A 15,943-nucleotide genomic window follows, 5' to 3' on the forward strand; every position below is an offset into this window, starting at 1 on the left:
AAAAAAGGTCAAACAGTACTATTGAGGTGTTGGCTAAATGTCATCGTAAAGCTAGTCTTAATGGAGAGTTTGACGACAGCTAACTTTGCTGGCTAATAGTACTGTTTTAAGCCACATAAGTTAATAATATAAATTCATCATATTAACACTGCAGATAACTACAGTTACACCGCTGTGAACTGAATATCTAGGAGATACAAAGAGTAAATTCATGTGTGTCTGGAAAAGAAAAATATTGTACTTTTGTTGTTCTCGCTAGCTAACTGGCTAAAGCTAGCATGTAATCAATCAAGCTATGCTAGCATCAAGTACCAACAAAATGTAACCCTTGCAGCTAACCCTCGCAGAAGACTTTTTTAAATTGAAATTGATAATTTAATAATTTATATCGGTCTGTCATCAACAACAGAGACGATTAGGTCATATAAATGTACATGCTCTCACATACATACAGTATTTATATTTGTATACATTTCTATACATAACGTCACCCACACACATACAGTCTACCACGAAGCTGAAGCTTAAGGGAAAAGTTAAGGGAAACATAATTAATGATATTTAGTGGCAGATTCTCCGTTTTTGCACCAGTTACACTTGTGTAAGAGTGTTAGACATCATAGAAAAAGCCTTAACGCAGTTTAAACCCACTTTCAAATTTGTGAAACCTTTATTTTGCTTATGAGAGCACAAAAAAGAGCAATGTCACTGCTTTTTTAACCATCCAGACCACATTAGACCAGGTCCAGATCAAAGACCACTAAATTTAGACTTGTCAAATCTTGACTAGATTAACTGGAGACTCCGGAGACTCGTTAAAACACAGTTTCAGATTTTTAAAACCTTTATTCTATTTGTGAAAATGGAAAAAGGGCAATTTCACTGATATTTCTCCATTTACACCACATTGTACCAGATCCAGATGAAAAAACCACTATACTTAGACTTGTCAAATATAAAACTGTGTTTGAATGAGTCTCTGGAGTGTCCTTTGTAATCTAGTCCAGATTTGACAGGTCTAAGTATAGTGGTTTTTGATCTAGACCTGGTACAATGTGGTATAAATGGAGAAATATCAGTGAAATCACTCTTTTTTTGTGCTCTTATAAGCAAATTAAAGGTCTCACGAATCTGAAAGTGGGTTTAAACAGCATTAAGGCTTTTTGTAATGATGTCCAACACTGTCACAAGTATAAGTGGTGAAAAAACGGAGAATCAGCCACAAAATATTAATATTTATGTATCCCTTCAGCATCGTCAATCAGTGTTACTTTAATACCACCGTTGGAACCATTGCCTAACTGAAGGAGTTATACGCTGTTCTTGTTAACACGGCATATACATGACAAAAGTGTCTGTTCGTACATTTAAACCAGTCCTCCAACAATCCAAATCTATTCTAATGAAGATATTTTTTTTTAATAATGTGAAGAAATTGACATGATGAATATTACACAAAATATAGAGGGATAACTTGAGCGTTAGTAGAAATTTTATCTAATATCAATATTCCATTATTCTATTATTATTCAGTTAATATTACCTAACCATCTGAGGGCAGCACAGACCCTAGATTCTTTTAAAACATGCTTAAAAACCTTTTTATTCAGGAAGGCTTTTTCATCTTAACTAGTTATTTTCTTTATGTTATATGTTTTAATGCTGTAGCACTTTAAAGAGCAGTACAAATTAAATGCAACATTATTATTATAATTATTTCGTCTGCTAATTGAAGGTCCGCCCACTACAAAGCACTGACGAATAGATATGACAGCAGTAACATCTTTATTTGAAAAATATTTTTAATTATGTTACTAACATACTGTAGATTGTTTGATACTTCAAAAATAAATCTGAAATGCTCATTTTAAATAAAGAGTACTAACTATTTAAACAGTCAAAAACATGTCAGTATGAGTGACAGGGTGGGCTAGTAATTAGTGTATTCCAGCTAACATGAGTATAGGAAGCACATGGACGAGAAATTGTGTTCAGTCTAAACAAAGCTAGCATTGTCAGAAACTGATGCACTGCAATTCCACATTGTGGCATTAAAGTAAGAAAGCAACAGAAGAGCGATAGTGCTATAGAGCCATTTCTGTATACTGTGCAGTGAATTAGCACCATGCTGTGTAACAAGCTGTTCTGGTATACTGTCTGAACATTATGTTGTTGTGTCCTATATTTTCTTCAAAGGTTTGCTGTGAGATTACATTTGCTTTGAGCTGCAAGTTTGCTGTACGGTGAGTTAGTGTAGCTTTTACACATGTGGGCTAAATAGATGAAAATGTGGACTGTGTAGTTCAGGCTGAAGTTTTCATCCATCAGCCTATTTGGAAAGTCTTGCTTTAATGTGGAATAGTTTTGGTTTTTTGGGTTTTTTTTCTAGAAATGTGTTATCTATCAAATCAGAAACTATACAATGAAGACATTCTTGACATGAGTGCATATGTCTGATAGAATAACACTTACTGTTCTGAGTAGTGTGGCTTTCAGATGCAGTTTTCACACTCAAGCTGTTTCTATTTTAGGTTTAGATGATAGAAGAAAATGGATAAAATCACACAAGAAGATATCAGTCCCCAATCTGTGAGAGAAATTTTGTCACCACTCTCCTCGAAACGACCAAGGACAGACTGCACAAATAGTGGGAAAAGCAGGTTTGACATTCCAGAGCTTCTGACATTTCGGAAAACCGTTGGCTCCCCATCATCAACGAGTACCTCGCAGAGGAGTTCAGACTTAATACACGCAGCAGAATATGGGGATATGCAAGATGAGAAACCTCATGAGCAACAGCAAGACGCTAAATTAAATGTCACCCCTATTACTAAAGTGAGTTCTTCACACACTAACAATAGACACACAGGATCATTTGCAGAGAGACACTTCCTGCATCTGGAGAAAGATGAACAGCCTTCGGTTACTGAAACTGACAAGCTTAGCTCATACCCAGCAGATGATGCAGGTGGGGTATTAGCAGAGTCTCATTCTCCAAAAGACTCCAGCGCTGACACGTCCAGCCATCCTGATTGCCGGCAGCTGGGGAAATCACTCGAAGACGAGCCCCCTGGTGGTTGCAGCCTTCCCTTTGGAAATGACGAAGATGGCAGACAGGTGCAAAATAGTGTCAATCAAATCCAAGCAGTCGCCTTTAGTTCAAGTGATGAGGAGGTCAGATGTCAGTCTGATTACACTTATGAAGATGTGCGACATGACGTTGGTTGTGATACATGGAGCCAATCTGCTGAGGTTGAAGAGAGTAATCAGAAGGGGGATGAGCAAGGATTTAGTGAGAATATCTTTTTCAGCAAGAAGGAGGAAGAGGGTAAGAGTCACATGTCTTCCAGTGATTATGGAGACTCTAAATCATTCTGCTGTAACCCTGAAGAGGACCCCATTGGGAACTTGACAGAAGGTGGAAAAAATTACCTAAAAAAATCTGAATTGCAGATTCGAGAGAATGAAAATGGTGCCGTCTGTGATGGGGAAACAAAAGAACAAGTCAATGAGAACAGCATGAGTAAAAACCTCATCTCTTCTGCTGCTAGTATTGAGGGATCAGTTGTTTCTTATGATGTGGCATTAGCCAGAAATATTGCAATTGAAAGTGCAAGTCTTGAAGTCGATGACTTCTGTGGGGCAAATGAAGAGCATGCTGCGGGTGAGATGATAGCCAAAGCTTGGAGTGAAACAGTTGATCACACAACAGAGACTCCAATGCCTGCAAGGATCATTCAAGAGCCTGCTGAAGGAGATAATGATGCAGGCTTTCTCAGTGTAATTGACCCTGCACTATGGAGTGAAACTGACAGGCAGGCTGCAGAGAAATGCTGCAACTCAGAGAGCACTGCAGGTGTAGAATTATCTCAATCAATAAGAGTCTGTGAGATGGAAACGCCTCTCCCACTCTGTTCTTACGTCAGGCCATTACAGAAGATTTCAACTTCTGACCAGGCCGGGCAGTTTTATAACCAGAGCAGAACACAGCAGGGCAAAGATGAAAAAGAGAACTTGCGTCAGTCATACGCTGAACCCCAGTCTTATTCCTTCACCACCTACGAGACACACAGCATGCATGGCGATGAAGGCAGCTGTCGTTGGGAATCCAGTCCCAGCAGTAGTCCACACAGGCCCGCAAAGCCCCTTCCTGCTGGGGATGAAAGACAAGAAAGCTATGGTACTGTGGGACATCAGTTGAAAGAGCAGGATCAATCAGGCTGTTTTTCTGTCAGTCTTGACCCCCTGAAGACACAGAAGGTTGAATATTCACAGACTGGCATTGTCAGAATGAATGAGACAACCGTGTTTAAAGAAAGAGAAGAAAGTTTTGGAGAAGAAGAAGTCATAACTGATCAACTCGGGAACTCAGCAGGTGGAATTGAACCAGAGGAAAAACCGTCTCAACAAAATGACGTAAAAGAAGACACGATCAAAATCTCAGCTGTTGTCACCGATTGGACAGAGGGCGAAATAAGTACACGTGGCAACAAATTAACACTTAGTGAGGATGAACTGGGGAAAAGGCTGGAGTGCTTGTCTGATCACCCATACAGTGCTGATATTTCCTTGATGGAGAGGACAACTCAGGAAAAAGAAAGTGTCGAAGGAGAAATGAAAACCGACGATTACTCAGAGGTGTCTGTGAAATCTGAGGATGATCTGCTGCATCAAAATGAACACGAAGCAGACGTGACTGAAATATCACCTGATGAATGCATCAGTGATGAGACAGAGGGCAACAAATTGACCTTGGGTAGTGAAGATGAAGAAGGAAACAAGTGCAATCACTTATCTGAATACCAACTGAAAACTGAGATATTCACTATTGAACATAAAGATGACATTTTTGGCTTCAGTTTCCCTCCAACAAGTGATGCAGTCGTGCCAAATCCACATGATTTAAGCCAAAGATGCCATTCAAAAATTACTGACAACTACCCCACAGCTCTAAACTATAATGACAGATTTTCCCCGGTGCCATCTGCCCTCTACGACTGTGTGCCGGGGGGGTTTGACACTTTCGAAAAGATCCAGCTCTCACCAGATGATGACGACGACGATCATACCGGCCTGGGCAACAGCCCTCTCCTCACCAGCTTGCCCGGACAGCTGTTGAAAACACCCCAGCGACAAGTTTACTACTCCATGCCAGTGGCAGAGAGTGACGAGCACGGGGAGATACCAGAGGAGGAGGAGGAGGAGGATGGCGAGGAGGAGGTGGAAGGATATGAGTGTCACACTGAGAAGATGGCAAATGGATATCTGAACAGTGATACAAATTGTAATGAACTTGCAAATTTCATCTCAGCAGCAGATATCATGGCTGTAGGATGGCCAGAGCAACAACCTAACTGTGAATCTGTGAACCCATCGTCAATGTCCTCCACCGTTCCCCCCGGGAGCGACAGTCCAGCCTCTGACATGAACGAACCCCCCGAATTTGAGATGAAAAAACAATTCGACATGGTCTTAAAAGAGCTGAAGTTGTTTTTTGACATCAGTACGAGTGATTTTGCAGGTGATGGTAGAGAATCGTCACCCGAGCGGTGCGGTGATATAACCGAAGCCTCGGAGGGCGACGCCTGTAAAGAACACCTCAACAGCCCAGAACTGGGACGCCATAGAGACACATCATCAAGTAACTACAAACAATATGGTTCACTTTTACCCTGCAGTTCACAATCAATACATTCAGACACTTTATTTCATTAGTGAAAGACAAGTTCCAGTAGTATTAATAGCGCCCTTTAGGCACAGTTACAGTAAAAACATTCATGTCCCATTCAGATTAATTGGCTATTCATGTTTCATTTACTAATGTTATTGTAATATTTATTGTTTATGCCCAGTATGTACACTGTAAGCACCTTTTCTGTACATTATTAGGATTATATAAAGGCCATAATACCCCTAAGGGCATTATTCTCTTGGTGTTGCTGGATGTTGTATCACCATCCAAATAATAATCACAATAGAGAGATATTATTACTGCTTTTTCAGTAACGTTGCCCTTCACCATGAGACACATATCATGTCACAATAGCAGTACAAAGATTTGTCATCTGAGCCTATTATTCACAAACTATATATATATAATAAGTACGGTATCATAATATCATGAGGATACAAGATACAATATAATTAGCGTACATGTCCAAACTGCGATAGCTCTTTGAGCATCTGAGCCAACTGCTGTAGCTCTACACCTCGTAGTGGCTTTCAGTTCAGTCAGTTTAGGTTTTTTTCTTTAAATTTTCAAATTCTGTAAAACAATTTGGGCGTGAGAAGTTGTCAGAAATAGTTTAGAGAACACAATCTTTAAAAATTCCTCTTCACATTTTTGACAAAACAAGTATACTACATTGTGTAGAAGCATTGATCAGCTTAAGTTAGATGATTGGATCAAGGTGAAACACTTGACTGTATAGTATGAAATATTTCATAGAAAAAAAAAATTGACCATGAGGCTTAAGAGCAGGCTGTCAGGTTATTGATTGCTCTTCTTTATGGATAACAAAGCAAACGCTGCTACGTGTCCTGCTAACTTCTGTCTGCGCTGTGTGATATTACATCGTTGTGTGCCTGGTGTTCAGATGATGCTGATGAAGACCACAGCCTGGAAATGTGTGGAGGTGATCCAGTGGTTTCTTGTATCGTTGGCAGCCATGACGGGGAGCAGGAGGTGCCCTTTGGCAGCCACTTGTGCCAAGAAGCATCTGTGTACACTGCAGAGAAACACAGAGGTTCATAGTTCTTCTTTTTATACTTTATTGTTATTTTTGACAATACAGAACAAACAGACCAAAGGATAACAGACAGGGTCGTAATAGGTAAAGAAAAATACTTGACATGATGTAAAAGACAGGAAATGAAAAGAAAATGTTTTTTTTGTGTTCATGATTCTCCTTTAAAGTCATAGCGGTTCTTATGACTTTGACTCACACAAAGCTAAAATACTTTTGAAGGAGGTAGGATCTTCCACTCAGTTTTAACCCAAAGTCCATTCTGTCAACTGAACCAGTTTACTTCTTTTTTAAGTCAGAGTTTTTGGCCGCTGTCCAAAAACTGAAAGAAACCAACAAAAAAAAGCTTCAGCGACAAGCATCAGAGTCAGAAAAACATCACATGAAAGCAGTTTAGTCGGAGCTAACTGTTGTTTTATTCCATTTTTTTCAGTGTTGCGTGGTTACCGCTGTTTTTAAACAGCACTGGGTGATAGACTTTAAAAGGTCAGCTAGGTTAATTCAGCGAGGAAATACAATTACTTTTATTGATTTGTCTTTTCACGTTGCCACAGCTTCCTCTCATGAACGATTACATATTCATTTCCCTTTCTAAATAAGCTGCGGCGGAACGATAACACCGTCATTAATGCAAAAACGTTGTTTAATGGTAAACGGAGCAACAAAATAGACAAAATTAGCCGATTCCTTCCTGTCTGTCTCTGACCGGCGGTGCATTCCTTTCAGAGCCTCGGGAGACGGAGCAGAGAAGAACAATGTGGTCTCCGTCCTCACTGGGTCCACCATTCTTGGAACAACTGAGCCACAGTGAGTTTTAAATTGTAATATAATGTAAATCCTCTTTTTTATTATTGATAAAATGGTGGGTTCTCTTTGGGTAAGAGTCCCCCATTCAACATTAAAAAAAGAAAGGACATTTCAATATTTGAACATATTGTAATGACTGGTGTGCAATGTCATGAGTCAGTCTGGTTTTAAAGTTATTCATTTTGGCTTTATATGCTACCACATAACCCAGCCACCCCCCAAACTGAAAAAAAACCCCAAAAACAGACAGATAAACAATATACAGTAAGCATAAAAGTGCACAGAGTTACACCTTATCCAGTCTCACTCTCTCCTTCCTCTTCCTCATTCTGCTGGTCTGCACTGCATTATGAACCCAAGTGTGTCTGCTGGGAGTAAAGCCGGCTGGCCTCTGAATATTTAAGAAGAGAGTCTAACAACCTGCTTACCTGGAAATTTAATGTCTTCACCTTGTCACTTCAGTTCAGGGCAAAAACATCAGTCTAATAGCGCGGCTACTCTCTCTCCGCACTTTGAGAAGCGTTATGTTAATCTTGTCAGCTTTGGTAAAAATGCTGAAAACATCAGGAAAGGCAGTATGTGCAGTTTTTTTAGATGTTTCTTTATAACCTTAAATATAAAACAAAAAGCCTGGACGCTAAGTGGGGCTTTGGGCATAAACAAATCCACACCCACTGCTCAGCACACAGGATGCATGCAGGACTGATGCATACAGTGTTTTTGTGTGCAGGACAGGCAGGTCAGGCGAGGAGACTGGAGCCTCTGAGAACGTGCACACGGCCAATCAGGGTGGGACTTTCAAAGAAAGCCAGGACCAAACACCTACACCGTCCTCACCCCTACAAATGAACACCCGAAAAGCAATTAAGGTGATGCGTGCATGAATGTTTTGAAGCTCTTAATAGTTTTCTTTGTTGCCATGTTCAACAACTGAAATGTTATTCTTGTGTTCTGGTTCTTGAACATTTTGTAAACTGTTTAAGTGTCCTGTTTCACATTCTCACATTTTATATTTACACACATCCTCTCATGAGATGTTCTCATATAATAACAGGCTGTTGCCTTTTTGCCCCCTGAGCTGCAGCTGCAGCAGTGGGGGTATAAGTGATATGCACAAGAACACCTTTTTGTTAATGGAAGAAATTTGCACAAGTGGAAAAATATTCTGTTTTTTAAAAAAAAATTACCAGTATTTATATATTTAACTGTTTATTTATTGGTCCTTTCCAACCCTGATTATCGTAATGTTTATACATTCCTGTTGGTCTCACTTGCATGCATTTATATATTTATAAGTTAATATTTATATGAACCAGTTTTTACATATTTTGCACTGAATGAAATACATTCGCTTTTGCATTGCATGCATTTTTTATCCAGGTTTGCTACATATAATTGGATGTTATGTGTTTGACTGTAGGTGTACTGATACAATATGCAGCTTGTTCCTGTCTTGTGTGGGTGTATTCAGTAAATGAGCTGACTTACTTACTGTTACTGCTGCGTTCTGTTTTTTACCAGTAAAAAAAGGGTTCACATGTATACAACATATCCTTGAGCAGCTCTGTGGGAGGTTAGCTGGAGTTGAATTTCAGTGTTGAGCACTCTTCACCATTTAATTAAATAACATAATTGTGTATAAAATGTGTATTTCATATAGTATACACAATATTGATCAGTGCTCTTTATTATTAGAAACAGGGAAACAGCATCACAAACATTTATTCACTATTCCATCATTTATAAAAACCAGAGACATTCAGCGTAAACCCATGTCTAATTTATTGTCAGCTGTGGATAATTTCTGTTTGGCATGACTGAAAAGCTTCCTTAGCAGAAACCTGTTTTGTTTATTCTATTAAAGGTGTACCTTTTAACTCATAATTACATTCAGCCTTTCAACAAATTGACCAGCTAAATGTACTCTTTGTTATCATAACAGACAAACACATTACAGTTTTAATAACATCCTACCACTACTGGAGCGCAACAAAATAATTAATATTAAAGAACTCATTACAAATTCATTTTTTTAAAACTCTTCTGATAAGACCGTTGGGTAGACTAAAGTGGTGTCTGAAAAGCTGATTTGTAGCTCATAAATCATAATATAACTCAATAAATGCTTCACTGGTTTCCAAATACAACAGGTAGAGAGATACTGAACTGATTTTAACATAGAGTCTAAACACCTGTTGTGTTGGATGTCGACACTGTAGGAGGTATCACCTCAGCTCAAGTTATAACAAGATGTTTGGGTTTGTTTAGTTGCCGTTCACAGCTTCTTAAATTTGCAGGTTTCTTTTCAGTCTTAAGTCTGTCTGTATTTTGCAGGACATGTTTGACACATGCTGTATATCTAACAGGTTGAAGCGAGGAAAACACACAGCTTGACTGCAGCTTTTTTGGTTCAATAACATACCTGTTTGCATACTGTCAGTCCTTACTTTGCTTTTACTGTGTTCTCTATAATGCAACTTGTTTCAAATTGATAAAACAGAAGTTAAAATCAAATTAAGGACAATTTGCATTCAGTTGCCAGTAGCTTTCCTGCTAAATCTGCCCACTGAACTGTTTTAATATGAAACTGAATTTGGTTTGTTGCCTTGAACTCCTCTTTGTAAAGGAGCGAAAATAAAAACGACATGACACGTTTTGTTTCATCAAGATTGATCAGTGTTTTTCTTTTGAAGCTAGCTCAAATTGTTCCCTTTGTGTTAGCGGGAGTCCCCGTAGTGTATTTCATAAAAGCAATTTGACCAATGTTGTATTCACTGATGTTTTTTGGAATAAGACTTTATTCATGTCACCCCGATTATGTCTTTGAATCAAAACCGTGGGGTTTTGTCCAGTAAATCTAAGAGTTTTTTTGGGAGCATTTTCTTTCAATGAGCGAGGTGCCTCAGCTGGCAGACAGGCAAGTACAAATCAAAAAGAAACAACGCCATGGTTTGGCTTTCCAAAAATAATTGGATTCAGACGCTACACATTCAATCTGCCTTTTTAATCAGGCACAGTCTGTGACGGCTGGGGAGCTGAATTAGATTTTTTCTTTCTTTTTTCAGTTGATAATGACTTTGTCAGTGCTAGTTGTGTCTGAATGATATTTGTTGCAGGGCTTAATCTTCACATGGATGTTTTTTACCCCTTTAGCTGAAAACTTATTCTACTCAGTTGTTCGTAATGACAGATTCTCATTCCTACAAACTGCTAACTTCTTAATACATTATTCATACATCAATTTTCTATTATAACAACTTAGTGTTCCACTCATTGGAACAGTATTTCATTCATTGTTATTTCATGGCAAGGTGTTGCCCCACACGTTGTAATAAAGGTGGCAAATTAATTCCAGACACTTTTACAGATAATGAACCAGACTGTTAATATTATTAGTATGAGGAAAGTCTGGTCTGTTCTAAAAATGTATTTGGCCTACATACTGAAGGTATAACTTAAAGTAGACTATGGGAATTTGGAAATACACCAACTGCTGCTTCTGCTGACGGATGAAAAAATTGTGAGATCACCTATTTAGAAAGTTTAGATTTTCATAGCATATTGCTGCACTGCAGGAAATAGGCCCCTTTTAGACTCTTACACCCTCTTATTTATAAATATTTTAATTTCTTTACATTGTAATATCTGATGAATCAAATGAGGATCAAAAGTGGGTATAATGTCACATTTTTGGGAACATGTGGCACAATGCCACAATAGGGTAAGAAAAAATAACTATTTATCACCTTTAAAAAGCATAATTGATGGTTTAAAGACATATTTTATTTTATCTTTGCTTAAGGGAACGTACAGTCAGGCAGAATGGATCTAAAATCAAGTTGGAGAGGCAGTTCTGTAGGTTTCATTAGTTTAGAGCCAACAGACATAAACCACATAGTCCTGATAGAATTAGATATTTCTTAAACCAAAAATGATCCATATTTGCCATATTTATGATAGTGCAGTATGTACAGTATGTTGTGAAGCGTCAGGTGGAAGGAAAGAATAACATGTAGCTGTACAGTATTTCTTATGAAAAGGCAGAATGCAGAAAATGTGATGCTCATCTCTGTTTTCTTGGACAAAAAACAACTTCTTGATGTTCCACACAGAATAAAAACCAAAGAAAGGAAGACCGATGTGCATAAAATGTGTTTGAGTTATGACATAAAGAAAAAAGGGACCATATGGATGTTCTACATATTTTCAAATGTATAATTAGTTGTTTTTTTTGCCTAATGGTTGCAATGTTGTCCATAAAATAAAAATATTTTGATTGATTGATACATTATGAGAAGGCTGCAATCATCCAAAAAATAGGTTGACAATTTTCTTTTCCTTTTTATACACTTGATGTGATATTAGATAAATTTGCGTCTGCTGCTTCTGAGTGTAACATGAAAGAGACATTACTGCTTTAGAAACAGCAAGGAGACTTCAAAGGCTCCAGTGGAGCCAGAAGTTATCTCTCTTTTTCTTCTTACAAGTTCTTACAAAATTACTCCTCCCCCAACTTCTCACAAAAACTTCACTGTATAATTCACTTACTGCAAATTATGAGTTCCCGGTATAACCGAGGGATCCGAGATGTAAAACAATATCCGAGATGAAACCTGGCAGTGATTTACGTTTCTATGTTTTTAATTTCCTCCCCACCACCAAAATTAAGGGGATTAGGTTGCACGCATTTGTTTATTTTCATTAGGCGGAATCGAAGTCGGGTATTATCCCAGCGTGAGAGTCCAAGTAACGTTATTATGCTCGTGGAGAGACCTTGAAGATGTGGAGCGCACACACTTCCTCCTCCCTTTAAGCCTTTTGAATCATTTGCATGGTTCCTCTATGTATGAAGAGTCCTATACTTAGAAAGCTTATTACTGGAAAGCCAGAGGATAATTAATGGGCATCAGCTGATATAGCTTCAATATTTCAACGGCTACCGAGAACGGTTATTATACAGCTTTGAATTTCTACTTCCTCTTTGGTCCGGGCTTTATGCAGATTGTGAATAAAAGGAAAATGTGAACGATGCAAAAAGCCAAAAATGAAGATAATGGCGTGGTTCTCCTGTGCAAGGTAAACACAGTGTTACCTTTTTCTTTGTGCTGTTATATCAAGTGCACACCGGGGCTTTAAGGTATCTGTGGTTATCAAAAGGTTGTTTATATTGTTGACAGCGTTCTCAGTACAGTAGCTGATTTATCTCTGCATTATTATCAAAGGAGGAGCTTTGGTATTTAACTATCTGCAGCAGCCTGTACAGCGTCTTTTTTAAAAAGCAAACAAACAGCACTTAAGCTAAGAGTTTGCCTTTCACACACATTACAGCAGTGTATTTATTCTTACTCACACACACATACACAAACCTAGCCTGCATGTATTTGCTGCCTTTGCCGGATCAATAGCAATCACTGGGCCACAATAGCAGAATCAGATGATCGACTAGGACTCTAAAAATACACCCGAATATCCATCGCCTCCGCACACTAATGCTGGACTGTAATGCAGCGAAAGTAACCAGAACTAAACACTTTTGATTATGTAAATGACATGAAATGGATACTTTTATCAAAAGCGCATTAGACACTTAATATTTATTATGATTGGCTATCACTGTGAGACGCAGCTGTGGCAGAGAGCCTGTAGGACAAAAACGGTGTTCAGTGGGGGGGTTTCATGAGTTTCAAGTTGTTAAATAACACTTGATTTATCTCACCAAACATCTAAATAACCTCCAAAGTGAACCATTTGTGAACACTTGAAATACACCCCACCGCTGCTTGCTGTGGTGCAGAGCAAGATGAAGGGTAGCGGGCCGAGAGAAAGGACAATAAGAGGATTTCACAGTCGAGTGTATGACACAACTTTGCATTATTGCTTCGCTTCGCTCCTGAAAAGCTGTAATTAAATTGGCTTGGACCGGACGGGAGAGCGTCTCGGAGCGACAAACAGCGGTGTTGGTTGGATAAACAGGATCCTCGCTGACTCGTGATAGACTGGATGAGAACTGGAGAGCCGCTGGTGTTAGAGGGGGGATAAGGTGGTGACCGAGACAGCTGTCTTGAGGTTTAATTAAAGGTCTTCACATGGAGTGGTCAATAATACTAACATTGCCAACTTGTGTGGACTTAATTTGGATTTTGTGTTCTTTAATTTGTTTACACTCCTCCATACATTAAAACTACATCCACTCGGTAAGATTTACTGTAAAAAACAACAACTTGCAGGTTTAATTTATTACTGAATTTATGTTTATTATTTGAAAAGTTAATGTATGATGATTGACGACTACGGGTCAGAGAGCACAGAGTCATTAGTTTTGGTTAACTCCTTTACTTGCAGAGTCATATTAATATTGTTAAGAAAAGCTTTTTTTGGTTGTGTGACATCGTGTCAGATTACATCACATGAGGGAATCAGTTTTAGGCCCTGCTGAAGCATTGCAGTAGTTGGTGGTAGCAGCTTTGTGAGTCCGTCTGTGTTTACTAGTTTTTCTTTTGTATTTCACCGTTTTTCATCATTGGTGAATTATTGTGTTTGTGCAAGTTGGACAATCTGTGTGGCAGTACTTACCCCAAAACATACAGATGGATGACAGATGAAAAGAAAACAGTGTCTGAGTGTTTAATAATTTCATCAAACCAGTTTGTCCTTTGATTTACCCATTTATATTTTGCTACTGCAAAACAGTAGCATATAAATGTGATTTGTTGCAGTTAATTACATTTGTATGGGTTAATTATGTTGATAGTTACATGTACAGATGGTGAATGGTTTCACTGAAGCCTAATCAATCACCCTGCAATAGTGTACTTTCGTCTGCACACACCTGCCAACCTCCTTTTGTGCAGCACCTGCACTGTTTCTTTAGGCCACAAACTGTTTAGTGGTTTAAATGTCAAAGGTTGTGATGGGTTAAGATTTCCTTACAGCTCAAATTACAGCTATAACTGCTGTAAGTCATATAATGTACCTCAGATGTGGTTTTGCAAGTGTTTCTTTAGTGTTTTGACTTTATAGGGCAGAACAGGACAGATTCTGCCATACAATAAATCATCATTAGAGTCCATAACATCAAGTGCTGTTGTGGGCATCAGGAAAATCTGCTGCTAAGCGGTGAGGCGGATGGTTATTTTAGTGAGGCGAAGTCCAGATGAGTGTGTGGAGCCTGAATCAGGGCCAGGGCCTATCAGCTAAAAGAACGTAGGTGGGGCCATTTAGTAATGGCCAGAATTAACAAGTGCCAAAATCTCTCATAATTCCATTATGGTACTTCATTACGTACATGCTGCGGGTACGGTTTTAATCCACCCACACACTAAACACTGGCCTTTTGTATCCCAACTGTCTTCAGAGTTCAGCTTTGAAGCTAAATACTGTACGTTGCTATTCAGATATGCAAAATGTAAAAAGAAAAAAAAAACACGCTGTTGTACATGAAAATTTATGAGGAAGAAGGAAATTCGAGCCTTTGATTGGCGTATAAATGAGCAAACTCAACACAGATTTTAGAAGACATTCCCTTTTGGCTGATTAAACAAGACGATATTCAAAGTGTGTGTTCCTGCTAAAGCACATCCACTGAGCTGACATGAAAATGAGGGGCTGTCATAAATTCACCGCACCCAAGGACTAATCGCCGTCTGCCTCTCGGCTAACCCCACAGGCATGATGGGAGAGGGCATTAAGCTGCGGAGGACTTGCTGAGGGAATTTGTTCCTTCGTCTTAGATGACTGTAGTTTTTGCACTTAATCTGTTTTAAAACAGCAACTGCTTTAATGGGCTGCTAATATTAAATGATATTAAAAGAGAAGTCACTTAGAAATAAAATATGCAGGTCACGTCCTGGAGAGTCGATCTGTTTTAGAGCAGCTCCCGTGGACTGAATGTCATAGAAATTGATCATGTTTTAAATGGGATGAGCTTTGCTTCTTCTGGGGAAACTGCTGGATAAAGCTGGAACGTGCTGCACACGCTAAGAAAATTGGATTGAACAGAAAATTGATGCCTTTTCTAAGCAGATATGGCAGCTCTCTAAACCTCAGGAACAGTAGCAATGAACGTTTCCAAGACAGTATTATTGAGAATTTCATGGCTGCCATTTCACTGTACAGTGAAAACAATTAATCTGTTAATTGTGGTTGTGTGACTGGTTCACCAGCCAGTAAATGCTGCAGTCTAGAAGCTTAGCGGTGCAAGCAAACACAAAAGACATGTTATTTCCCTTCAGCTTTTAATTAGATTTTTATTTCTCCTCAGACACTGTGAAGCATTATTCTTAAAACTGGATACTTTTTGAAATGCCAGGCACACGCTACTGTCCTGGTGGATGATATAGTGACTTTTTGTTAGTGACCCCAACAGCACTTAAAGGACCAGTGTGTAAAAT

The 15,943-nt window shown here is 38.8% G+C and overlaps 2 protein-coding genes across 6 annotated transcripts in view; one reads left to right on the forward strand and one right to left on the reverse strand.

Moving 5' to 3' along the window:
* vsnl1a (visinin-like 1a) overlaps positions 1–3,033 on the reverse strand; it is a 42,772-nt gene extending 39,739 nt beyond the window's left edge. The window contains exon 1 of the mRNA XM_044376660.1: positions 2,953–3,033. The gene's annotated coding sequence lies outside the window, so the exon portion shown is untranslated. The remainder of the gene's footprint in view (positions 1–2,952) is intronic.
* LOC122999612 overlaps positions 1–15,943 on the forward strand; it is a 59,312-nt gene that overhangs the window by 171 nt on the left and 43,198 nt on the right. For 3 of the 5 annotated variants that reach the window (XR_006407788.1, XM_044376655.1, XM_044376656.1), the window contains exons 2-6: positions 2,197–2,243; positions 2,532–5,641; positions 6,597–6,746; positions 7,473–7,553; positions 8,284–8,422. Coding sequence is in view for 4 of the 5 variants with exons in the window: in XM_044376655.1 (XP_044232590.1) it covers positions 2,551–5,641; positions 6,597–6,746; positions 7,473–7,553; positions 8,284–8,402 (3,441 nt within the window). In the remaining variant the exon portion in view is untranslated. Of the gene's footprint in view, positions 1–2,196; positions 2,244–2,531; positions 5,642–6,596; positions 6,747–7,472; positions 7,554–8,283; positions 10,223–15,943 lie in introns of those variants that run through there. The other 2 variants (XM_044376657.1, XM_044376654.1) reach the window with 2 other exon arrangements.

This window comes from Thunnus albacares, chromosome 16 (assembly GCF_914725855.1).
Source record: "Thunnus albacares chromosome 16, fThuAlb1.1, whole genome shotgun sequence".
In the NCBI taxonomy this organism is placed as follows: domain Eukaryota; kingdom Metazoa; phylum Chordata; class Actinopteri; order Scombriformes; family Scombridae; genus Thunnus; species Thunnus albacares.